Source organism: Leopardus geoffroyi, chromosome C3 (assembly GCF_018350155.1).
Source record: "Leopardus geoffroyi isolate Oge1 chromosome C3, O.geoffroyi_Oge1_pat1.0, whole genome shotgun sequence".
In the NCBI taxonomy this organism is placed as follows: domain Eukaryota; kingdom Metazoa; phylum Chordata; class Mammalia; order Carnivora; family Felidae; genus Leopardus; species Leopardus geoffroyi.
The window spans coordinates 10866497-10892934 of NC_059338.1; the positions used below are offsets into that span (position 1 = coordinate 10866497).

At 50.2% G+C, this 26438-nt stretch overlaps 1 protein-coding gene and 1 long non-coding RNA gene across 2 annotated transcripts in view; one reads left to right on the plus strand and one right to left on the minus strand.

Moving 5' to 3' along the window:
- Nucleotides 1-329: 329 nt before the first annotated feature.
- LOC123586169 lies at nt 330-1196 on the minus strand. Its single transcript, XR_006706645.1, has 2 exons — nt 1027-1196; nt 330-570 (listed from the first exon to the last, which is right to left on the minus strand). It is a non-coding gene; the product is annotated as an uncharacterized LOC123586169 (long non-coding RNA).
- Nucleotides 1197-19509: 18313 nt separating this feature from the next.
- DUSP10 (dual specificity phosphatase 10) overlaps nt 19510-26438 on the plus strand; it is a 40837-nt gene continuing 33908 nt past the window's right edge. Inside the window, exons 1-2 of the mRNA XM_045455705.1 lie at nt 19510-20002; nt 22221-23059. Of these exons, the coding sequence (XP_045311661.1) occupies nt 22264-23059 (796 nt within the window). The 5' untranslated portion in view covers nt 19510-20002; nt 22221-22263. The remainder of the gene's footprint in view (nt 20003-22220; nt 23060-26438) is intronic.

Below are 26438 nucleotides of genomic sequence, written 5' to 3' on the forward strand. Positions count from 1 at the left end.
GCCGACGTGCAGTGGGGTCGGTAACTCCTGCTCGAGGTCAGATTTATGCCAGGAACAGTGCTCACGGCATCGCAGCCGACGGCCTGGGGGCCGAGTTGGGGTGCAGCAGGAAGCCGGGTCTCTCGGCCCGCCCTCTGTCGGCCCAGGGAGTCCCCTGATGAGGCACACACCACCTGGGACACAAAAGAGTGACTGGACCTTGGGGACCCGAAGGGGACAGCGTCAGCCCTGAGTGTTCTGTCTCGCCGAGCCAGGCGCGCCGTTGAGCGGACCCACGGACAGGAGGCCAACATCCCAAATGAACTGAAGTTGAGGAAAATACACATTCGGCTTTGACTTACTTCATTTATTTCATTTGCTGTGTTTTCGGCAAGGGCAGCGAGGGAAGGAGCCTCTGGGGTTATCGTTTCTGAGTCAGGGATTTGAGGCTCCAACTTTGGCAGAAGATGGAAGGCAAGGGACCCTGGGCTGCTTCCTCCGCAGTGACACGTCCCGTCCGGAAGAGGCCAGACCCCGGGATCCACCCGTGAGCAAGACTGGAGAGTAGCTGCTGTCACAGAGTTTCCAGCCCTGGTGACAACTTAGAAAGCGACAAGACAAGAGGAAGCCTGTACGTTCTCTTAGTCCAAGGGGACAGGAACATACCCTTGTCGGGGGGATGACGAGGGCTGGCAGGGAAAGTTGCTGACGGAATGCAGAAAGTTCTGTTTCCTGGGAAGCTTGGTGCACCCCCTTCTTCTCTTATACCTCTGAGACCCCCCTCTTCTCTCTCCAATTCCTCCCTCCAAACCTGGCCAAACGCCCTCCTCCCTTTGCCTCCGCCTCATCCAGTCCCAAACCCGGCCCCACAGCCCACTTGCTTCTCATACGGAGTGTCTGACCCCCTCTCGACTTCTCCAACTCACACCTCCCTCCTCTGGAAATCATATATTTTTTTCCCCTCTCAGACAGAGAAACCATTTATTGAGCATTTCTCAGATGTACCATGCACCGAGCAACTTTTCACATTTACTTTTTCACTTCTACCTTATGAGATATGTTCCGCTATTTTCCCGATTTTACAAATAAGAAAGCTGAGTTGTAGGGAAATGAAGTCACTTGCCCAAGGCTACCCAGGAAGTAGAAGCTACCAGACTTGATCTGGGGTCGGTTGATTCCCAAGGCCACGTTCTTGACTGTTACACCATCCTGTGTCCAAGCGACTGTGATGCACCCTGTAACTCTGGATGACCTTCACGTGGGGAAAGGGCATTTATGACTTAACAGGGGTCACAAAGAGACTGAGCTGCACCCGCCCACACAGGGCAGCTCTGTCCCCTGGTGGGCTCGACAGGGTCAGGGTGCCTGCCCCCGGGAATGTGGTGCTTACACTCCTTGGTGATGGACGGGGATGTTCTTCCCAAGGTGAGGGATGGCCTTAGCATGGTGGCCTACAGCAGGAAGAACGCACTTGGAGAAGACCTAGAAGATGGTTCGAGGAGCCATGGAGCATCGGAAGCAGGCATCTGACCCACTGGGTTGGTGGACTGTTTGCTCAGGTCCGGAGAAGGAGAAGGCAAAGCCACGTTGTCTTAGGTGCCCGGGCGGGAGGGAAGGGGTCATCTGCAGTTTCATAGCCACACTTCTCACAGGCAAGGGAGCGTCTGTGAAGGTAGATATGGTGACAGAAGGGAGCCAAGGCTAGACATCCCCTTTCTGAAAATTTATTTATTTACTTCAGTCATCAAATACGCATAGCGCTCCTCCTGTGTCCCAGGCTGAGGCTAAGTACTGGGCGTCCAGGACCGAACAAGAGAGACAAATGCCCCTGCCCGCAGAGGTTTAATTTGAGAGCCTCTTGCGGCACGTGAATCAATCAGCCACCAACAGGCACCAGATCGTGCTGGTGACGTGGGATGCCGGCTCTGAAGGTGAAGCACTGTTCGAGCTGTCAAAGGAATGGATCCGACAGCAAATATTCACTGTAAGAAGCTTCTTGGCTACACAGCAGAAGTCTATTCGGAAGTCCTTTCAAAGGTGCACCCGAGAGAGATCCCTGAGAACCTGCAAAATAGAATCTAAATAATCAGAAGTGTATTTATGCCCAACGTTTCAGAACAGGATGTTCCAGTGAGCAGGTACTAATCAGGTGGCCTAATTTCCACGACCGACTCTATTAATACCTGGGGGAGTTACTAGTTCTGCAAGTCGTTTGATAGTGAGGTTATTCCAAACATTGCAATTAACGCGTATCTAGTGATGACAACCAAAAATTATAGTCTCTAATATTCACTTTGTAACTAACGTTTTTTGTGACCTTGAATAAGTCATTTAATTTAAAAAAAGTTTTAATGTTTATTTATTTTTGAGAGAGAGAGAGAGAGAGTGTGTGTGTGTGTGTGTGTGTATGTATGTGTGTGTGTGCGCGCGCGCGCGTGTGTGCGAGTGGGGGAGGGGCAGAGAGAGAGCGGGACACAGAATCCGTAGCAGGTTCCAGGCTCTGAACTGTCAGCACAGAGCCTGAGGCAGGGCTCGAACTCATAAACAGTAAGATCATGACCTGAGCCAAAGTCGGAAGCTTAACCGACGGAGCCACCCAGGTGCCCCAAGTCATTTAGTTTTTATAAATTCCATGTTCCTCTCCTGAAGGAAAGGAGGGGCGTGCATTACATAATTTGTATGTTGCCTTCCCACCTCACATAGTATCTCTGTAAGGTTTCATGAAAGAAATCATCACAGGGGATTAAGGACCGGAATGGAACCGAGCGGATGCTGGCACGTTGCATGCCAGATGCACGAGAAAAGCACCCCATCAACCAGAGAGGGGGTCAGTGCTGACAGCCTGGACCTGGGCATCCTCTTGTATCGGGAGCACTGGATGAGTGGTTATACAGACTATAGGCATCACTCACTCGGGAGATATTTTGTTCTTCTCCCCGTAGTTCACGGGCATGCTGTTCGTGACCATTTGTATAAATGCTGGAGGTGACTCAAAAGCAGCCGCACCCGGACGGGGCCCTTGGAGAAGGGGGCACTCTGCATGAGTGAAGTCCCAGAACACCCAAGCTTACTTCTGCAGGCATCCACACTCTTTTCTAGCATCTAACCTACTTCCTCAGGACCAGCACGAGGAACACCTACTCCTGTCCTGTGTTGAGCTTTTGCAACACGCTGTGGCTTTTGCACCGGGGTTAGGTCTGCCCCCCAGATCACTGGGCACTTTTTATCTTGAAAGCTTTTATGTGTCTGTTTGCTTGCTTGCTGATTTCTTTTCGTTCTTCCCTCTGCAACCCCCTCTCTTATCGCCCTTGATTTTTTTTTTTTGTTTGTTTCATTTTGCGTTTCTTTTACACGTTATCTTTATCGCTTGGATGAGGTCCCCGAAGGCACTCTTGCTTCCCGAATGTACGTTACCTGTTTCTCAGAATGAGGCTTTTTAAACTCTCTATCAGGGTGATCTACAAGGCTGATCTTCATGTGGTTACAGGGTATAAAAAAAAATGTATTTAGCAATAAAGACTTAATTCAGGAAATAAACAATCATTTGCTTTAATGAATCAGTTTTAAATGCGGAGGATGTGGGCCCTGGGGATAAGACCTGGAGGGAAAAATCAGATGTTGTCAAGCCAGGACAAGCTCTTGCTCTGTGAAATGTGAAAGACTGCCTCCTTCCTGGCCTGTTACGCTTTTTTATCTGCAAAATGAGAATAGGAACGTGCACCGCAAGAGCTGTTGCAAAGTTCATATGTGGTAAAAGTGTCTGAAATCACTTTGCAAAGGACAACAGGAAATACAGTTGTAACCATTCTTATGAGACAGCATTACACTATCCTTGTTCCTGGGCATACCTCATCCTGTAAACTGTAAGCTATTTTAGGACAGAAAGTTTGCCTTATATCCAAGGGTGACATTCAAAATATTTAACAACTGGTGGGGCATCAGCCAATTAGACGCTGGCTATAAACAGCCAGAAAGCCTAAGCCGATGCTCAGACCAGCCCTACTCGCACGCATGGGAATCCCACGAAGGAAGTGGTACAGTGCCTTAACATAAGGGATGCTCAGTGAATGAATTTAAAATATGTGAAACTTTGTGAAACTTTATTACACTAGCAAAATTTTTAGAGGAACTTCAAAATGAAAATGAGCCACGCCCTCTCCATTTCCCCCTGATTTCTTAGGGGCAGGTGATCTCCCCCTGCCCTACTTGACTCCCCAACAGAATTGTTTTTTTTTTTTTTTTTCCAAGTTCAGTTCCAGGTACTAATCCCTGAACACCTGAAGCCTCTTTTCTTTTACCTGAGTTACAGATTCATTAACCCAGACTTTTTAGAAATGTTATTATTAGAACTTTAATCACCCATGTCCTCCTTTTAAGGTCTTTCTAAAATTACTTTCTGGCAATAATAATTATGTCAATCAGGGGCCAGCCAAATATAGCTGTGGCCCTTGAGCCAAATCAAGACGGAGTTTCCAGCTATTATCTATTATTTGGCTCCGAAAGGCTGTGCTAGTTTCCCTCCACCCCTTCTCTGTCCTACTATCATTCTTTTGGCATAAAGTGACAATGTGACAGCGTAGCAAACAGAGTCCTGAAGACCAGGGTAGAATGTTCGACCTCAGCCTTTCTTACCAGCTAGTGCTACGTTGGAATCCGGGGCCAGATTCTGCAAGCCGTCTATTACAGGAATGCAAAGGAGGCCATGGGATGTTAAGCAACAGGATCTAAGTCAAGGGCAAAAGCCCAAAGGGCAGTGGTGTTGGTGGGGCTTGGGAGGAGGGTGCCACTTGGGTTGCAAGAGAAACCAGGAAGCCTAGACATGAAAAGTAGCCGATGATATGCACAGGTGGTAAGAATCTCATTGACAAAGATGGTGCTTTCCAGAGGTCCAGGAGACTTTTCGTGAATGTACCAGAGTCAGTGAGAGAAGCCACAGCCCGTGGCAGCATTGCGGGGAGAGCCCCCACCTCTACTGCTGGAGTTCTAGGACTCCATCTACAGGCTTAGTCCAGCCCCGGCTCTGAGACCACCTGGACCATAGTCAGGTAGCATTTCATGACCCCGCTTCCAGCACCTCTGCTCAGGACAAGGTCAACTAAGTTGTCCTTTTCTGCTTGATCCATTCGTTCATTCAACAAACATGTACGGGCTGTTTACTATTTTCTGGGGACCGGGCTAGGTGTTGGTATTGCAAAGATTCTAAGGGACTGAGGTCACAGACACCCACGCCGATGATCACACGTGAAGGGAGCGGCGTGCATGAAAACTTGGAGGTCAACCAAATGGCCAATGCCAGGGGTTCAGAATGCCTGGCTGAAGGGGAGGGGCCGTGAGCCACCCCAGGGTGTTCATGTGGGCTAGAAGGAGCCACTGGAGGGGTTAGCCAAGGGAGTGAAGGGTTTAGCTGTTGGTAGCGGTGCGGAGGATGCCTTGCCTAACACCTGCGGAGATATCCAGGCAAGATGTCCGTGGTCTCGACTGGATCCTTCCAACAAGGATGGAGGGAAGAGTGGATCTGAGACCTATGTGTATATGTAGGCGGAGGGGGGCGGGGGGAGCAGGTTCTACCCCGCTGATGAATGACCATGACCGGTCAAGGTTGGAGAGGGAGATGTGAGAGAAAATACCCTCCCTGACATTTCTGGCTTGGAGACCCGGTCAAGGGAGATACGGACTCACGGAGGACAATGAGGGAACAGGAGGAAGTTTGGAGCTAAAGGTGATGAATTCAGTGTGGTGAGAGGCGCCTGTGGGGCACGGAGACTGCGCTGCCAGCAGGAGACTGCACAGGTCAGTGCTACCCAGGAGCACCTTCTCCGTGCACCGTGATGAGCAAAGGAGCCCAGCCAGAAGGGATAATAATGCTCTGCTTCATCCAGACAGAGGAAAACAATTCAGCTGAACTAAACAGCGTGCTCAGCGATGCTGTTTATTTGCATCCGAACACAAGCTCCTTCTCTGAATTCAGAGCAGCAGCAAACAGTGTGTGGTCTGGCACTGGTCCTCAGACCAGACTTCTAGAAGCCTAGGTCTGGGTTGTAAGTTCAGGAAAGCCTGGGCTGGAAGTCCTCTGGGCTGGAACACCAACCTCTGATGCCCTCCTCACTCTCCCTAGAGGGTCCTGCCTCCTTCTTCACTTCATAACGGTCCTTCTCTCCCCTCAACCTAGAACTGAATATTTATCACACTCCCTTTTCATCTCAGAAGCAAAGGCGCCCCCTCACTTTCTAAGGCTACCGATCGCCCCTGTTCTGCTGACCCGCTCGTCCCTTTCCCCTCTGCCAGGACTTGGGGCTCACAGCTGCTCTCGTCCTCTCTCGTACCACCTCTGCCTCCTTTTGACAGCGGCTCAGCTCAGCTCAGCCTCCACTGTGCTCGTGTCTTCAGTTCTAAACCAAAAACAAACGGGCATCTGGGTGGCTCAGTCAGTCAAGCTGCTTGGTTTCCGTTCAGGTCATAATCCCCCAGCTTCGTGGATTCGAGCCCCACATGGAGCTCTGTGTGGGCACCGCAGAGCCTGCTTGGGATTCTCTCTCTCTCTCTCTCTCTCTCTCTCTCTTTCTCTCTTCCCCTCTCTCTGCCCTTCCCCTACTTGTGCTGTCTCAGTCTCTCTCAAAGGAAATTAATAAACTTTCAGAAACAAGCAAACAAAAAGCTCCCTGGTGCTACTGCTTCCTCGGTGAGGCTCTTGGCTCCCTCCTTTTCTTAACCACAAAACATCCTAAAAGAGGAGTCCTTGACATTGTCTCCAGTTCCTCACCTCCACTGCCTCCCGGCCTCTCTACAAGCTGCTCCCAGCTCTCCTCTGGCTCCAGGCACCTGCTGTCTTCTCCGACTGCTTTTCCACAAACTCTCCTCCTCTCCTTCCACAAGAGCCTGGCAGGTGTGACCGGGGTGTTCTCTCCCAAGAGGGATTGTTGGAACTGTGTTCCTGGATAAGCTGCATCAACTCTGGCTTCTATCACCTTCTGCAGATGAGGAGGTTTGTACCAGGACTCTGGGAAGATCTGTTCCAGGTATAGTTTGACTCAAGAAATGTTGGCTGAATGCTTCCTATGTGCAAAGAGTTGAGTTAGGAAATGTCGCCAAGAAGTTTGAGTTGCATCGGGAGTCAAGATTCACCTACCGTCTGCAATGTGACAGCAGCCTACCCAGTTCCTACCGAACGCTTCGTAGAATGAGGCATCGTCCTACTCACGGTTCTCCAGAGAGACAGAACTGACAGGATATATACAGATATCCAGAAAAGGAGATTTACGTTTGTAATTGGCTCACATGGCTATGGAAGGGAGGCCGAAAAGCCCACGCAGTGCAAGCTGGAGAACCCAGGAAAGCCGGTGATATAGGACAATTGAGTCCAAGTTCAAAAGCCTGAGAACCCACCTGGCAGCGGGGATGGCGAGGTTGGGGAATCATCACTGGTGTAGGTCCTGGAGTTCTGAGGCCAGAGATTCAGAAGCTGTGATGTCTGAGTTTTTTCACCTGTTGGGTTCTGTTTGGACCCTCACTGGATTGGATGAGGCGTACCCACGATGCTGAGGGCTATCTTCTTTCCTATCTACTGATTCAAATGCTAATGTCTTCTGGAAACAGCTCACAGACCACACCCAGACAAATGTTTATCAGCTATCTGGGCATCCCGTGTCTCAGTCGAGTTGACACATGAACTTGCCCATCACAGGCTAGCATATAAATAAGCAAACAGATAAATATGATCTGGGCTGCTCAATTTTATGTAGCCAGCCAGCAACTGTTTGCTGAGCACCTACTCTGGGTCAGACGAATGTTAGCTACGCAAATGTAATCGCTGTATCTAGTCCTCACAAAACCCTGGAAGGGGGTGCCTTATTCCCGATCCAAAAATCAAACTGAGGCTCAGAAAGGATAAGGAATGTTTCACATGAAAATGAGAGATGCTGGGATTGTATTTTGTCGTCTCTTTATTCTATGCTTTCTAGCTTAATGTCTGTTTTCTCTTTTGAACGTTCAGCTCTTTGGGGGCAGAGAAGGTGATACTTTTGCATTGAATCCCTAGCACCTAAAAGACAAGCGTAGTATAGCTTATTGGATTAACTAATTGATAAATTGATCAAATTAAACTCCAGAGTCTCTTGGTTCTAAAGCCCAGGCTCTTTTTGCTAAGAGGCTCGGTCCCTTATAAAGACAGTTTGTATGCCACAGACTTTTGGGGGAACACAAGACAGCCCCACATTAATGAATTTTTAAGAGTGTTTCCATGTCATTTTGGGCGAGGCCTTGCTAGAGAGCACTCACCCTGACTGATGGGACCCAAGATGGCCAAGCTGGCAGATGACCCAACTTTGAAAGGGGTGGGGAGCGGGGTGCCGGGGGAAACACTAGAGCAACAGTCCTGAGGCACCACAGAGACGGATCAAGAGATGAATTCAGTGCCTGGTGAAAAGGAACCAAAAGAGTAGGGGATTCACTCCCTCACACGTGTCTCCAGGGCCGGCTCTGTTGATCTGGAGCTGTTCCCTCCGAAAGACACTCAATGCAAGCCACAAATGCAAGCAATGCACGTAATTGAAAATTTTCGAGTAACTCCATTTTAAAAAAGTAATTGGTATTGGGGCGCCTGGGTGGCTGAGTCTGTTAAGCGGCCGACTTTGACTCAGGTCATGATCTCACGGTCCCTGAGATCGAGCCCCACGTCAGGCTCTGTGCTGACAGCTCGGAGCCTGGAGCCTGCTTCCGATTCTGTGTCTCCCTCTCTCTCTGGCCCTCCCCCGTTTGCGCTCTGTCTTTCAAAAATGAATAAATGTTTAAAAAAACTTTTCTTAAAAGTAACTGTTATTAAAGACAGTAAAAGTAGTTGTAATATGTTATTTAACCCCTTATTTCTAAAATGTCATGTCAACATGTAATCCAGATGAAACTATTAATTTGATATTTTGTCTCTTGGGGCACCTGGGTGGCGCAGTCGGTTAAGCGTCCGACTTCAGCCAGGTCACGATCTCGCGGTCCGTGAGTTCGAGCCCCGCGTCGGGCTCTGGGCTGATGGCTCAGAGCCTGGAGCCTGTTTCTGATTCTGTGTCTCCCTCTCTCTCTGCCCCTCCCCCGTTCATGCTCTGTCTCTCTCTGTCCCAAAAATAAATAAACGTTTAAAAAAAAAAATTTGATATTTTGTTTCTTTTTTTGCTACTGAACCTTCAAAACCTGGTATGTGTTTTATACTTAGAGTAAATGTTAATGCAGACTAGCCCCAATTCAAATGCCCAAATGGCCACACGTGGCTGGTGGCTTCTGAATTGGGTGGTCTGGGTCCAGATGTGTGATCTGTGGACCAGCTCCATCAAAATCACTGGGAAGAGTGTTAGGCAATGTAGACTCTTCAGTCCTAGCCTCGACCTGCTGAATCAGAACCAGCATTTTCACAAGATACCCTGGTGATCTGTGGGTACTCAGAGTTGGAGAAGCTCTGCTCTAGAGAACGGGCTTCCAGTCGACTCGAAACCCGGGAGGGTGAGGCGGAGTTATAGATTCACAGTCCAGTTCTTCACACATTCCTGATAAAGAGCCAGGGAAACCGACAACACGAGGCAGCTGCGAAAACAGAGTACATTTTTGTCTCCAAGGTGGTTTTGTAAACTGTGACCCCTTCGTGTTGAGAAGTCCACTCTTCAGGCCCTTGCACCGAGATCTTATAATAACCTAATTGCATGTCGATTACCTTGGAAAAGCAAAAGTAACAAGAAATAAGTAACTGCAACATTAAGTCTGCCATTTAAAGTGGTTCTTTCTTAACACATGATGGAAAATTGGGACTGCAGTCTGTATTTACTATGGAAACTCCTGACAGGCTCCAAATTCAGGATGTTTAGCTAAAAGATTAAATATGCATTTGGGGGAAAGCAAACGTATTCATATCTTTCTTCCTTCAGGCTAAATGGACACAAATAGGGGCTCAGAAACATGACTGGGGTTTATTTTTATCTTTCCAATCTCTGGATTGCTTTAGAATCCCAAAGCCAGAAGCCTCACTGGGATTTACTAGTTTTTCCTAATAAATTGTGGAGGGGGGGAGGTGAAGTGGGATATTTGTTTTCCTTCTGTATCAGTAATCCTATCTTAGCTTAGATTTAAAAAGAATTTCTGTTTTTAGATTTATCTAGTGTATCCTCATCACCCTTTCACCAGTTTTAAACTCTTGTACCTAGAGGCACTGAGACAAAGATGCTCTCAATTCAGTGTCTTGAGTAATTCAGGACAGGAATGGAGATGTGTTAACATGTGATACAATGTTTCATCTCCCAAGCTTTCCTCTGCTTTGTCCACAAAAGGAAAGAAAGATATATTGGTCAGGGTTCTCCAGAGAAACAGAACCAAAGGGTGTGTGTGTGTGTGTGTGTGTGTGTGTGTGTGTGTGTGTACCCAGAGACACAGAGCGATTTATTTTAAGGAATTGGCTCATGTAATTATGAAGGCTGGCAAGTCCAAATTCTTCAGGATGGGCAGGCAGGCTGGAGACCTAGAAAAAGCCGATGTGGCACTTCAAATGCAAAAGCCATCTGCTGGTGGCATTCTTTCTTGCCTGGGTGAGATCAATCTTTGTTCTATTGATGCCATCAACTGATTAGGTGAGGCCCACCCACGTTATGGAGAGCAATCTGCTTTACTCAAAGTCTATCAGTTTCAGGGTCAGTGTTATCCAAAAAACAACCCTCCTGGAAACATCCAGAATAATGTTTGACCAACCAGCTTGGCACCATGGCCCAGTCAAGTTGACACATGAAATTAACCAACAGAGACGAAGATCACAGTAGCTTAAACACACAGAGGGAAAAGCTCTGCGTCCTCTTAGGAGAGAGGCACCATCTACTCCTCCTACTGTGGGATCAGAGAAACTTGCCTTTGGGGTTGCCCTGGGCTTCAATAGAGTGACTCTCCATTCACTTCAACATCACGGAGCTTCCCTTCGCTCAGCTTTCCCAGAGGGCAGGGACTGGCTTCTTTCATGTTTGAGGCCCCGTGGTCCGGCACAGCAGCCGTCAGCTGCTGCCTGAGTCAGCATCTCGGAGAGATGCATCGAGACCAAAGCCCGACCGCCTCCTTGCCACCCCAGTGTCTGCTGGGGACAACCAGGCTCAGCTTTGGTGCTGCGCGTGATCTGGCTGCACAGCATCCCACAACCCCTTGCAGCAGCCAGATTCTGTTTGCGTCTGTCTTGCTTGTGAAAACAAAAATGTCTGGAACCAGCAACATTTCCTCTATTTGTCCACTCTTTGCTTTGTCTCTCTCTCCAGGTGTACCCTTCCCGACCCTGTAGTCAAAACTACAAGCAGAAAAAAAATATATATATATATGTATATATATATATATATATACATATATATACACACACACACACATACACACACACACACACATATATATATATATATATATATATATATATATATATATAATCTCTGTCTTCCTTTTGCCTTCTTTCTTTCCTTCTTTTGGTCCTTCTTTCTTTCTTCCACAACTAGGTTTGATGATTGGAGGGCAGGAAGAGGGAAGGCAAAAGTTTGACCTTTTGGAAAATAGTCACGGATGCTAGATGGGCTGGGAGCAACCCTCGGTGCAATGTGTTGGATGATCTTAGTGGGTACAATGTCTAAGTCTCTATGCATATTCTGGAGAACGCATGTAATACGTGAGGATTGGGACTGTGCATGGAAAAGGGAATCAGAGCCTGCCCGCGTTTCTGCTCTGTGAAGAATACAGAGGAAACACTTCAATGGACGAGTTGTTGTTATTCACCTAATTTAAAGTTCACAACAGCAATTTCAAGTAGTATCCATTTTCCTAGTTCCTAGGAATAGGAATTGCAAAAGGAAGCACTGCAGGAGGCTAAGAATTCCCTGCAAATTACACGTTAATGCGTTCCTTCGAAATGGGACACAGTCGCTCAGCCGTGCGCACCTGCTACGTCCCACGCTCTGGGCTCTGGCAGGTGAGTGAGATGCAGCTCCGACTCTGTGTGGCTGCCTTTGGATCCAATCCACTTATCTTCCTTGAATTCTGAATTTTTGTGAACACTGGAAGTGTATGGCATCGATAACATTTTCTTCTTCTCTGAGATTCCTACTTGAACTAAAAATGTAGTCAACTTCAATAGGGATCTTACGCTGACCCATTGAATAACTTGAAGTGACGTGACCTGACCTGACCTGCATTCATTTGGGCACCTATTATTATTATTATTATTATTTAGGGTGTTACAGTGGGCTCAGTCGTCAGCCCACAGTGGATGCTTCAATTCACCCAGAAGGGGACTTCTCCACCACATTTCTATATTCGTGGCACTCGGAAGCCAAGAGCGCAATTCTAAAGTGGTTGCTTTATCCACCACATAAATCAGGGCCAAAACTGAACACCCACCACCCGCCCCCTCTGGGCAGGTGTCTAGGGGGACATGGGCCACATTATCACAGAACACTAGAACCAGGACTTTTCAGGTTGGAATAATGCCAGAATATCTTTCTTTTCTTTCTTTCCTTTCTTTTTCTTTTCTTTTCTTTTCTTTTCTTTTCTTTCTTTCTTTCTTTCTTTCTTTCTTATTTTTATTTATTTTTTTTCTGAGCACATCACCGACTCCCAGGAGAAGGCAAAGTGAGCCTCCAGGCACCGGTCTGGATGCAATGCCTCTTTCTGAAAAAAAGCGATTCATCAGCATCAGTCACATGCTGGAAAATAAACACTGGCCGGGTGGCTGGTCCGGGAGAGAAGCACACAGAAACGGATGCCTTTGGATGCTAAAAAAGGGAAGATGTTGAAAGTGAAAAAGAACGTGCCTTCCTTCTGCTCAAACTCAAGCGAGCAGGAAGGGCGAATTTTTCCCGAGCGTGGAAGATAGCACAACACACAGGGGGCGGCCACATATGAAAGTTCGAGGATGGACCAGAGTGAGATGTGCGCTAACGAGAAAGATGCTGATGTTTGCGTGGAGGCCAGGAGAAAAAGAAACTGAAGTTAAACTACGAATGGAAGACTGAGGAGCCAACGCGGCGATCCACGAGCAACGGGGCTCCCCTGGTTAATATCTGCGTTAAGTATTTCAAAAGAGGACTGAATTTAGGGACTTCGCAGGGGCCTTGACTTCCCCCTATCGCAGAGGGCCCAGATCGGCAGCTTCAAAGGCGTCAGCCCAGCCAAGCCGCGCATCTAGGGAAAAAGAGTTCAAGGGGCTGAGTTAAGAAAAATGCGCAGTGGGGCCGTCCCCTCGCGTGGAATGTTCTGCGCTCCCGCTGCGCGCTAGCTCTGGGGCCAGGCGCTGGGATGGGAGCCTGAGCGAGACGCCGTCGGGGTAATGGAGTTGTCCTAGCCTCTTCCTGGACTCTGGCAGCATAGCCTGAAGGGGGACCAAAACACTGAGTTTAGAGCACTCTTTGGGAGGATTCTGGAAACACGGCGGAGGTTTTGATCCCGTCCCAAACGTGGAGGATCCAGCAGTGAGAGAGACCATGTGAGGACACAAGGGACTCCAAGAAGTGCAGGAGAAAGCAGGGGAAAAAACAGCGAAGTCTCACAAGCAGGCAATTAAAAGTACGCTGGCAGTCTGGAGGCTGAAGGGGATGTGATAGAAGTTTATAAAATCACAGAGAGAGTGAATTAAATCACACAGAATGGTTAAAAGCAGATGTTGTGGCGCCCGGTTGTCTGGGTTCAAATGTTGCCTCTGCTGCTTTGTAGCTGTGTGACCTGGGGCAGATGCTTGCCCGGTCTGTATTTCTGTTGCCTCCTCTTCCAATTAAGGCTAATCAAAGCCGTGCTTCCTTGTAGCTTCAGTGTGGATGGGAGGATTTCAACGAGGGGATGCGCCTAGACCGCCGACAACAGCAGTGGGCCCAGAGCAAAACGCTCCGTGCGTGTTAACCCGTTATGATTATGTTTCCAACTGCCAGATCCTGAAAGTCAGTGCGGTCAATGCTGAATTGTAAAGAAAAGCGAGGCGCATCGTGACGCGCTGGGCAAAACGGAAAGGAGTTTATTCTATCCAGGGTCTTACCGTCCTCAGCCACCAAGGGTGTTGGATTAACGCCTTCACTCCTTAGACCTGAGGCCAGCCGGGAGGGGCTCTGGGAACGCTGAGCGGGAGTGTTTGCCTTTCGTCTTTGCAGCCGGCAGTCACAGCCTCCTGGGCTTGAGCCACTGTGGGTCCAAGAGCATTTTCTAATGAGAGAATGATTGCTCAGCCTGGCAAAGGGGAAAACGGGAAGTCTTTGATGTAGCAGCTCATAATAATAACAGGCCATCCGCTGCAGAGCAAGGCATTGCTGGAAACCTACCGCCAGTGAGTTTTTGGTTTGGTATTTTCGGAAGGAAAATCGTGTCAGTGATCCACACACTCGGGCCTAGCCAGAGTTCTCTTTTGACAAAGAGCAGTAGGCATCTCTGAGGTCACCAACGGAGGGACGAGCCGAGGGGGACGAACAGCTAACTGCTCGGGAAGGGGACCGGCTTGCCTCAGTTGACACAGGGAGTTTATTAATTCCCCCAACAGGGCACTCGCTGCCTGCACTGTAGAGAACACACTGGACCTTCAAGTGAAGTTGAGGTCAAGTCCCGAGGTCAAGCATGGCTTTGACTCGGTTATCGCCATTCGCCGGACCTCAGATTGCCTTACAGGCAAAGTGACGGGCCCTGAGTAAAACACAACAAAAGAAAACAAAACACCAGCCAGAATCCTTTCTTCAAAAGCAATCTTACTTTGGAGTCTCAGGAATAAAAGAATACATCTCCAGTGTGTGAGGAAGGAGGAGTGGTCCCAGAGCTCCTTCAGCTCACCCCTCAGGACTTTTTCTCTTCTTTGTTTTTTCTTTTTAATATGTATATATTTTTTAACGTTTATTTATTATTGAGAGACAGAGGGAGATAGAGCATAAGAACGGGAGGGGCAGAGAGAGGGGGAGACACAGAATCCAAAGCAGGCTCCAGGCTCAGAGCTGTCAGCACAGAGCCCGACACGGGGCTCGAACTCACAAACCGCGAGCCGGTGACCTGAGCTGAAGCCGGAGGCTTAACCGACTGAGTCCCCCCCAGGCGCCCCCCAGGGCTCTTTCTTTAATGTTCCCCTGGCCTGGGTGGCTCATCCTCACATGGTTTGAAAAACACCAGCCTAGATAAGCTCTAAGGCCGGTTCAGATCTAACACTGAGTGGTTCTGGTCCCTTTGGCCCCAAAGTGACCTCAAATCAAAGGAGAAATTGCAGGTTCTAGAACGGCACTGCCCACAAACCTATGTCAAGTGCGTAAGTCTTTTTGAATTTTCTAATAGCTCTATTCTAAGAAGGAAAATAAACAAATACAAAAATAGGGAAAATTAATTTCATCAACATATTTTATTGAACCCAACATATCTGCACAGTTCCACATGTAGTTGATACAAAAATAATTGAGATATTTCACATTTTTACGTGAAATTTTCAAAATCCAGCATGTATTTTGTTATTTTATTTGTAAAGTGTGGGAAAGAAGAGAGAGAGAGCATGAGAGAGGGACAGGGAACGAAGAAAGAGAGGGAGAGGGAGAGAGAGAGGGAGAGAGAGAGAGAGAGAGAGAGAGAGAGAGAGAGAATCCCAAGCAGGCTCCATACTCAGCACGGAGCCTGACTTGGGCTTGATCCCATGAACCATGAGATACTGACCTGAGCCGGAATCAAGAGTTGAAAGCTTAGCCAACAGTGTCACCCAGGCACCCTCGGCATTTACTTTAAACGCACAGCACATTTTTTTTTTTTTTTTCAACGTTTATTTTTTTGGGACAGAGAGAGACAGAGCATGAACGGGGGAGGGGCAGAGAGAGAGGGAGACACAGAATCGGAAACAGGCTCCAGGCTCTGAGCCATCAGCCCAGAGCCCGACGCGGGGCTCGAACTCCCGGACCGCGAGATCGTGACCTGGCTGAAGTCGGACGCTTAACCGACTGCGCCACCCAGGCGCCCCTAAACGCACAGCACATTTTAATTCCTATTTGCCACGTCGCCAGTGTTCAGTGGTCTCATGTGGCAAATGGCTACCCTACCAGAAAGCACAGAAGCACAGAATCTTAAACGGCTCGGGCATAGGTCCATCCTACCCATGACTTTACTGGGAAACACCCACGGGCTCCCCGTTTCCACACTCATGGAGAGAGACAAGCAGATGGTCCCGCTTGTGTTTCCAGGGCCGCACCAGGCGCTGCGGGAGCCACTCTTCTTCTGGGCCTGGAAAGTGCTGCGCGACGTTTCATCAGGCTGGCCTCGGTGACCTCAGCTGCTCGACACCTTACCTTTCTGTCACTCAGCTCGTGCTCCACCTCTTGTGGATCCGCGATCACCTTTACCCTGGGATTTATTCCTTCTAAGTTTTCCTGAAGCCTTTCTCTGCCTTCATTCTAGTACCTCCAGGAATCCACCTCGACCCGGAGGAGTATTTTGAAAACCCGGCTGTCACACCCATCCCTACCTTCTGCCGTCATCATCTCACACTCATCACCGTTTGAGTGCACATTAAGGAAGTCGTTTAATTCGTACGTGTTTTTTTCCCGACGTTATCCATATTATATCTTCTGTGTCAGTCTAAGTCATCTCCATCTTTTGGCTTTAACACATAGTGCTTTGCGGTGAAACAGTATTTTCCTTATGATGTTTGTCGGAACAAAGATATGGCTCAGCATAATCACGTTAGAACACTCAAATACGGCGAAGATGTTTTGCTGTTTCTTTGGGACCAAAACTGAACCTTAAGGCTTTGCTGGTTATTTGTATACGGATCAGGTTCATAGCCATCGACTGGCTGGTATTATAGATAGCGTTCTCACATTTATGACTCAAAACAAAAAGTTAAAGGAACACAATCACCTCTGTTTGTACAAAAGAAGCTCAGAAGTATAATGACTGAAACAACATCCACCTGTAAACTGTTTCCTACCATTCTATAATTTGAACATAAGCTGTACCTTTAGAGATGCTTAGTTAAAAAAAAAAAATGACATGTTTGTGTGTGAATGATCTGGTAATTCTTCCATGTTTCAAGTTTGATAAATGAGGAGGAATGTTGCCATTTTTCCTAATTTTGCAACTTGGATGGCTTCGATTCTTAGTCAACTAAATTATAATAATCCACTAGTTTGAAACTATAATAAAATAATCATCTCATTAAATGGGTTACATTTGTTTTTGAAGTGACATTCCCCTTCTGGGCCTGTGGCAGAAGCTGTTATAAACTCCTCTGTAATTGTATAAAGCCTACTTTGTTTGGGCTTAGATCGTGAGGCATTAGCAATGAATTCATAATCTAGAGATCACAAGTGCTTTGAAACAGAGGCACCCAGTTATCAGCACAAGTGTTTTGTTCCCCGGCCCCTCCCCACCAGGACTTTTCCTTCTTCCTTCTGGGCTGGGGTATTACCGTTTTACAGATAAACAAATGAACACAGTGACTCTGGATGAACAGACACAACAGATGTGCGTCAGAATCAGGACTTCTATCCAGAACTCTCTGACCCTGAATTAGTGAATGCTTATTCAATAGTCGTCTATGGTTAGGGAAAAGCAAGCTATTAAAGCTCCAAATAGATCCAGGGTAGACCCTCTGGGAACTTCTTCTCTGAGGTCTATGGAAATTACCCAAAACCAACTTCCTCAGCCAGGACCTGCTGATCCCCCAGGTGTGAGGACGAACGGGCTTGCCCTAAGTACTCAGTTACCATGAAGGGTGTAGGTGCCTTGGTGTGTGAATGCAGAAGGGTTACACAAAAGATGATCATATGATTTTTTTTTTAATTTTTTTTTTCAACGTTTATTTATTTTTGGGACAGAGAGAGACAGAGCATGAACGGGGGAGGGGCAGAGAGAGAGGGAGACACAGAATCGGAAACAGGCTCCAGGCTCTGAGCCATCAGCCCAGAGCCCGACGCGGGGCTCGAACTCACGGACCGCGAGATCGTGACCTGGCTGAAGTCGGACGCTTAACCGACTGCGCCACCCAGGCGCCCCTCATATGATTCTTTAAGATGACTGTATTCACTTACTGCACGTTGAAACCCTGGAGTGAAAGCTGGACTGTGTATGTGGACGCACCTATGTGAAAAACTATACAGGTATTTTCCCTCCAGAGGAACCCGAAGGGGTTGCTCTTAGTAGCTCTTGGAGCACAGCCGGCCATCGTATGGCATCTTCTGATTTCCGATCTGCACTTAAAGCAATTATAAGAATATGTCACCGCCACTTAGCTTACTTAATAGGCCTGGAGCCTGAAGAATGTCTCCAAACACCTTCAAGCTCCTAAGAGAAAAATCATCGCCAAATGTCTGCAGTGCTCCTAATGCAATGTCCTCCACTGTAATTATTTCACTCCTTCGCTCCCGTCTGAGACCAGTGAGGGGAACGGAAAAAGCTCTTTTCTCTTTAGGGCTCTGTGACGCAAGGCTCTCCGCAGTCCATTTCGTCATCTCCACCCCTTTTCGCACCCCAAGAAAACCTTCCCGCAGTGGCCCTGATATTTTCCCGACCAGGCGCGAGCCGGCTTCTCGCCCCCCACTCTTTTTCTCCGGACGCGTGCCTGGGCCCGCGACTTCCGCGGGCGGCAAAAGTCTGGAAAACCCAGAGGGTCGGCGCCGCCTCCTCGACGCTCCGCGAGTTACACGCAATCTGGTTGTTTACTCTCAGCTCCAGCTCCTGCCCGCCAGCGGCGGGGTTCCAGAAGCGCCGGGCTGACTGTCCGAGGCTCGCCTGGGGCCTTGCGGGGTGGCGGGGCGGCTGCCCAGGACGCCGGGAGGAGGGCGGCAGGCACGGCGCGGGGATGCCGCGCGCCGGGCGGCAGACGGGTCCCCGGGGGTGTGGCGAGCGCACTGCGAGCCCCGTCGCGACGCCGGGCCTCGTGGGCGCGCACCCTGTAGCTTCTGGCCTGGACGCAGGCCGCCGCCACCTCTGAGCAGCCCTCCGCAGCGCCGCCTCGGCCGAGCCCCGGGACGCGGGCGGGGGGACGGCGGGGGCGTGACCGGGGCGCAGATGCAGGCGAGCCAGAGGGCGCCGCGCCACCGCCGCGCGGGGTAGCAGCAGGGCAGCCGGAGGGGCAGCGACATCTGCGGGCGGGCGGGCGGCCGACGCTTCCCGGAGACGCAGAGCCGAGTCGCGCGGCCCGAAGACGCGGGGCGCAGCTCGGCTGGGTGGGCCTCGCTCCGCGGGGCCGGCCCGCCCGCTCGCCAGCCGCGCCCGCGCCCCGGCCCCCAGCGCGCGGCGGGTGCTCGCGGGCCGCCGCCGAAGCGACGCCCCTGGCAGCGCGCTCACGTCGGTCCCACGGCTGGCGGCTCGGCGAGGTCCGTGGCTCTCGGGTTCGCGTTTGTCAAAGCACCTCGAGCGACTCGGAGAACCCGGTTCGCCCACTGGGGACGGTGATTGTTCTTGTTTCTTGCCTGGAGAAAGTTACTCCGACACTTTTGATCTTCCGTCCCGAGTGAGAAGGAAAAGGAAAGCGTGGTCTGCCCACCGGGAGCGGGGGTGCAGGGGGCGGGGGGGGGGGGATCCTGGCAAACGGACCCAGCCAGTTTTAGCCGGAGCGGCGAGTCCAGCCCACTGACACTTCAGCCCCGGAAAGGGTTAACCGCATCCAGCCGGTTCGGTTTACATGTAAATAGAGAGCAGCTGCTCCGCGCGGGCCCCGGCTGGCCCTTTTAAGTTTTTGATTGGTTGCCAATGACATCACCGCCCGTGTTCTAACTCCGAGGACCCGGAGCGGCGTCGGATAAACCCTCCTTAAAGAGACGAGGCCACGCCCCCGGCTCCTCCCCCCAGGCTGCCCATTGGCCGCGGGCCGCTGTGAGGCCGCGGTCAGCTTTCTCCGGATTTCTATTGGCCCAACGTGCCGTCGGTCGGCAGCCGGCCCGCCCCCCCAGAACCTTACATTTACAGTGTAGCAAAAGAGAAAGTAACTATGTTGCTGCTGGAGATCAATGAAGCCAAGTGAATGGGGGCTGAATGGGCGAATCCATAGCTGAAGCGGAGCGCCAGATGGTGGAGGGCTACGCTTATTTATGAAGTAAGTGGAAGTCACCGCGGCTGCTCCCGAGAGCCTGGGAGTGTAAGGCGGTGTGAGTGTGAGTGTGAGTGAGTGTGTGCGATGCGATGCTCACGGGGGAGCCACAGCAGGTGAGGTTAGAGGGTTCCGGCTGTTGGCTCACGCTGCCCTGTGCGTTTACTCTGTCTGCAGTCTAGTTGGGTTTGGAGAGAAGAAAAAATGAGGTTTGTTGGGATGCTTTGCGGCAGTTTTAAATGCCAGGGGCTTGTTCGTGCGCTCTGTTGCGAAGGGGGATAAGCGCCCAGGAGTGGGGAAGTAGCATTCTCGAACGACTTAATTTTCTTTCCAGCCCCTGCCTTGAGGTGGAAGGACGACTAGCAAGGGAGAGAGGGTAGTAGCTCCGTGTTTCGCTGGGAGGTTTCCTGGGCCAGTCTGGATGGTTTCACGGGCAATATATACGCCCGACCCTCTGCTGCAGGGATGCAGATCTCTTTATACACTCCGTGCGCGCGCGTATGTATGTGTGTGTGTGTGTGTGTGTGTGTGTGCGCGCGTGTGAGCCGCGCACTCCGTGTGGAGGTGGGGGTCCCAGCCTGTGTCTCCGTGAAACACGCTTCTGCGTCCCTCGCAAAGGAAACGGGCTGTTGATCCCGGGACGAGCCCTACCTGGTAACACAATAGCAAAGACTTTCCCAGCTTGGTCCAGCTGGGAAACAGTTATAGCTTCTGGAATAGTACTTGCTCTTCAAAAAAAAAAAAAAAAAAAAAAAATACTACGCAAGGGAGGGAGGGAGGAAGAAGAGAGGGAGGGGGGAGGGAAGGGGATGGAACCTTCTCTCCCATCCAAAGGTGGGAGAGAGAAACCCGAGTCGGTGGGGATCTGTGGACGTGTTGGGTGGGTGCCTCTGTGTGTATGCGTGTGCGCGCGCGTGTGGATTCTGCCTGTGACACTTTGGCTCTGTGTCAGAGAATGGTGACGGTCGTGTGTAGACGGATGATAGATGACATTTTTCCAGCCATCTCTTAAAGTTCCTTTAGGTGAGCGATTCTTGCATGGGGTTTGGTTTCTTTTCTCTGTGCATGTCTAATAGCAGAGGACCCAGGAGGGTCTGGTCAGAGAGTGCCCCTGTGCCCACGGGAAGGAAGGAACTGTTCCTTTGCAGGCGTCCTCTCATGAAACAGGAGGTGGACCTGGCGGGCAACCCTTCCCTGCGCCCTTTAACAGGGACCGGCTAATTGGGAAGTCCTTTCTACGGAGTTCATCCTCTTCAAGGGGCAAGGGTCTATCTGTGGGGGATTGAAATGTCCTCTATGGTGGCTGCCTGCCATTGAGAGAAGCTCTGGGATGCACAGTGTGTGCCAATAGAGAAATGAAGGAGGGAGGAGAGTCGAAGTGGTCCTTTCCTTAAAGGCAGGAGTGGGGGTGGGGGGGGGGCGATGAGGTCGGCAGCAGAGGAGCAAAGGGTGATGGGTCCGCCAGAGCTGGGGGGTTACAAGACTTGGCTCCTTGGCCCGAGGCTTTGTTTCGGGACATTTCGTTCGTAACAAAAGGGGAAATGCAGATTAATTTATAGGAGACTGACAGGAAACATGGGGGGGGGGGGTTAATGTGACCATGCTGTGCCTCTCAAAGGAGTGGGAAGCGAGACTAGCTGCTGGTTAAAGAGATTCACGAAGGGGGACACTTTCATTCTGATGTGCAGAAAGTTGCCATCCGCCCCCGATGTATATTTAGCTGCTGTATATTTTGGGGAGCCATGCCAGCGCTCTTGGTCATTGCTTTGCCTTTGCAGCGGGTGAGGGGATGAAATGGAAAGTATGTAAGGGTGGACAAGTGGCTCTTTCTCAGATGGCTGCCCGATGCTTCTGCCCAGGAGATGAGGCCCAGAACAGATGCCTCTGAAGAGCCTTCCTTTCTGTCTTCAGCTTGTCTGAGTCTTCGTGCCTTTGCTGTCTCCGAGGCCGACCTTTGCTGTGGGTCCGCGGAAGGTCGTTCGTCAGCGTTGGTGTAGATGGTCCATGCAGCCGTGGACTTGGTGACCATGTAGGCGGGGGCCCTCAGGTTGACATCCTCTTGGCAGCTCTAAGGACAAGCTCCAGGCTTGGAGAGTGGCGTGGTAGAGGGCCCTTGGGACCCCTTCCCTCAGAGGGAAGCGGAGACCTTGCCCAGGTTTTGGAGCCGACTGCCTTTTGTGTCACGTGACTTTATTCTCTCTTTCCCCCCTCCCCTTCTTTACAGACTGTCTTGAGTTCTTCTTGAATTGCCAGTTTTCAGCCTCCTCATGCCTCCGTCTCCTTTAGACGACAGGTTAGTGGTGGCATTGTCTAGGCCCGTCCGACCTCAGGACCTCAACCTTTGTTTAGACTCAGGCTACCTTGGCCCTGCCGCCCCCGGCAGTAGCAGCCGCCCTCCGGTCATTGCCACCACCGTCGTGTCCCTCAAGGCTGCGAATCTGACGTATATGCCCTCATCCAGCGGCTCTGCCCGCTCCCTGAATTGTGGATGCAGCAGTGCCAGCTGCTGCACTGTGGCAACCTACGACAAGGACAGTCAGGCCCCGACCCAGGCCGTCGCCGCTGCCATCGGAACCTCTACCGCCTGCCCTGCCAGCCAGATGGTCAACAGCAATGAGAACGCAGGCCCTTTAAGTCCGTCAGGTGGGGTGGGAAGCCCTGTGTCAGGGACCCCCAAGCAGCTAGCCAGCATCAAAATAATCTACCCCAATGACCTGGCGAAGAAGATGGCCAAAGGCAGCAAGAGCCACCTGCCGAGCCAGGGCCCCGTCATCATTGACTGCAGGCCCTTCATGGAGTACAACAAGAGTCACATCCAAGGAGCTGTCCACATTAACTGTGCCGACAAGATCAGCCGGCGGCGACTGCAGCAGGGCAAGATCACTGTCTTAGACTTGATTTCCTGTAGGGAAGGCAAGGACTCTTTCAAGAGGATCTTTTCCAAAGAAATTATAGTTTATGATGAGAATACCAATGAGCCGAGCCGAGTGATGCCCTCCCAGCCTCTTCACATAGTCCTCGAGTCCCTGAAGAGAGAAGGCAAAGAGCCTCTGGTGTTGAAAGGTAATGCCCTCCCTGCCCCCTTCCCCAGCGCAGTCCCGGTCAGCCTGGGTCCAGTGCGGGTTTGGTCTTAGAAGTTCCGGCAGCCTCCTTACCCTGGCGACCCGAGGCCAAGCCAGGCTTTCGTCTTCTCGTCTTCCCTTCTTGGCCCTTCGTTGTTCTGGTAAGAGTGAGAAAAGCCCAGTAACACAGAACTGGAAGCCAGAAGCCCTGGGTTCCAGGCTCGATTCAGCCGCTTGGTTGCGTGGTGCAAGCATCTCACCTCTCTGAGACTGTTTTCTCATCTTTCTAAAGAGGGGCTTTGTGCCACCAGATGGCTTCTCAATTCCTAACTGGGCTGGTAGCACCATTCCAGTCAATAACCAGCTGGAAAGGTATTGTCTCTCAGATTTAACCCAAGTTGATGGAACGGAGGAAGCAGCGACTATGGTGAACTACAAGTAAACCTACAGGTACCAGTTCTTTTGGTGGGGAAGCTTCTTCCTCACCTCTCTGGCCAGCTGGGCTTTTAGGTGGTTTATAAAGTGACCTTCAAGAAGGGCAGAGACCCTTATTATAAGGCCCCACAGAAAGCGTTAAGTGTAGCCAAAACATGCATTCTTCTGCCAAAGCTCCAGGGGGACAGAGACATTTTTATGAAATACCTCCCCCACCCGTTGTTCTTTCTGGCCTCACCTGGCAACCGTTGGCATCATGGCTCCTTCCAGGATGGAGTGGTGGGTCACTTGCCCATGTACCCTGGATGCGGAAGAACTGTGAGGTCAGCGTTGCTGAGCCCTGGCAGGAAGAGTTAGTTACCCGCTCTTTCCTGAGCTCCTTTTCACCCAGGGTTGCCGAACCCAGCAGGGGAGCCCTCATCTGGGATCTTTCCCGGTTGCTCCTCCTTGGCGTCCGATATTGTCCTTTGGGGCACTACGCACTGCTGTGCGTCTTCGGTGTCTTCTGTCCTTTGGTGATGGTGAGAGACAGTCATCCTCTCTCTTTTCTTCTCTTGTATTTAGAGCTAAGGTATACGGTTTCTGGGCCACGTCACCACCAAGTCTCCTGAAGAGTGTTGACCAAAGGCATTGCTGGGTTCCTTTAAATACCTTCCCTATTTCACTCGCAGCAGGCCACTGGGATGAGCAAGTCGGTTGTTCTGTCTTTGTGTGACAGTTCCGCCATTCTCCTTGTCTTCCCAATGATGCATTCTGCCTTTTCTTAAGTAGTGTTGTTGGAAATACGGTTCTGAACTGCTCTGATATTGTCCCCCGATCCTATCCTCTCCTGAGCTCCTCAAGCTTGCTGTCATTGTGCTCCCACAAAGGCACAACTTTTCTTAGGGTCGGTGGGGTCTGGTGGGAAGGAGAACGTAATGGAGGTCACATCCAGAGAGTTTCAGCAGGGCCCAGACTTTTTTGTTGTGGTTGATGGGTTTTCTCAGGGTTACAGATATATTCAGATTTCCTCTGTGGAGGAAAGTCTGTGTATTTTATCGTTTCCTCTTCTGGTTTGGTTGACTTTGAGTAATTCCCAGTAGGCTTACCCAGCTAGTGTTCTCTCACCACGGTCTTGGCTTGTCTTGTCTTTTTTCAGGTGGGAAAAAATACAACCTACGAATTTCCCATTTGTAATGGTGGGGAGCAAAGAGAGGGGCTAGCCGGTGGTCGTGCGGGGCATCTCTTTGCTCATGTAGAGGAGATGTTGTTAAGAGACAGTAGACCTTTTACGTCTGTATGATCTGAGGGCAGGCATCAAACAATAGAAATGAAGATGACCCTGACCTTGAACACGAGGGTGATTAGGAGGAGTTGTAGATCCTACCCTCTCGTTTGCAGCGGACACTGTTGTGTTTGGGGGTGGCTTGTCCATCGCTGGGAAATGAGTCTCCTGGGTGCTACTGAGGGAAGTGGGGTTCCTCTCTGGTGGATGCAGCTTGAGAGTCCAAGCAGCCTGGGCTTGCTCCTCGGTGTCACTGAGTAAGACTGCCTCAGTGGGGCGGGGCTGGACATGCTGCTGACCTCACCACTGGGCACCCTGGGCGGCCGCCCCAAGGGCTCGTCATTTTCGGGTTGGTGAGACACAGCGGCGGTCGACCTGGAAGACGCGCTGGCGGTAGAGGTTGGATTATTTGTAGTTTTGGGGGCTTTTTCTTCAAGTATCTGGGAAGTCGGTTGAAAATACATAGTCTAGGAGCAAAAGGGCCTGTAATCTAATTAATTTATTATTGTCGTCATTACCGTTTTGGTCTCTTTTGGGGGAACGGCTTAACATTGGGACCAAGATGGGAAAGAAAGGAAAGCAATCGCGATGAGAACCACTCCCCCCTCTTACCTACGCTTTCATCTGGGTAAATAAACCAAAGGTTAATCCCGTAGCACCACTGAGGTGAAGAACGGGGTGGGCCTCTCGCAGAAGCGCATGGCCAGCAACTTCTCCCAAGTTCTCGAGTGGGTCAAGCCGACCACTCTGGTCTGGGTTCTCTGCTGGGGTTCATTCTACTAACCCCTCCCTTGGTGATGTAAGATTTTATGTTAGCGAGGTGGGAGCGGTACCATTTTGGAATGAGCGATTTTCGCAGGGAAGCTATGGGGGTGAAGGTGGTTGCAAGTCTAAGGGGGAAACTTCTGGGGCCTCATTAATTTCTCTTCAGAGATTTCGGTACAATCTTGGGTAATTTATGGCTGGCCCAACTGATTCTCCGGGTTGTGTTTGTAAACACTGGTTGCTACCCTCCCTGTCCAAGTTTTATGTCCCCCTATTTCAATGCCGTGTTCTCCATTTTTGGTGCTATCAAATAGAGTGGCTGCTCAGTTACCATTTTAGTAATGCTGTGTCAGGTTGGGAAGAAACCGATCAGAGGCACAGAAGCCCCTGGGATTAAGTTACTGTTCTAATTTACAGTCCCCTCCCTGTGGTGACCTATGTCTGAATCTATGTTTTATTCTCAGCTTCCGAAGAATAAATGGCATCAGACCAGTGCTTCTGCTCATCCTGGTGAAAATGATCCCAATGAATAAATACGTAGGGATTTGCAAAGTCTCTGAAAGGGCCACAATCTGTTTCACCCCAAGTTGCTTTTTGGTTTAATTTCTAACCAAACGGAGTAAGAAGACTAGACCGTTCCGGTCCCTTCCTTAATGGGAGCTACCACCTTTGTCATGGTGTTTATAGGGTACCCTTACTTTTCAGGAAAGCTGGATTCAGGGAACTATTTTATCACCGATAGGCCTATGTCGGAAAGGATAGCCTATGGCTTTGCTCCTCTCGAAAGATGGTGTGTGCCTTTAAAACTTAAATAACGATTTTCAAACAGATAGAAAAGTAGAAAAGAGGTTAAAGAGCACCCACATGCCTATCGCCTAGAGTAAACAGTTGTCACTATTTTCCCAATTGGCTTTCT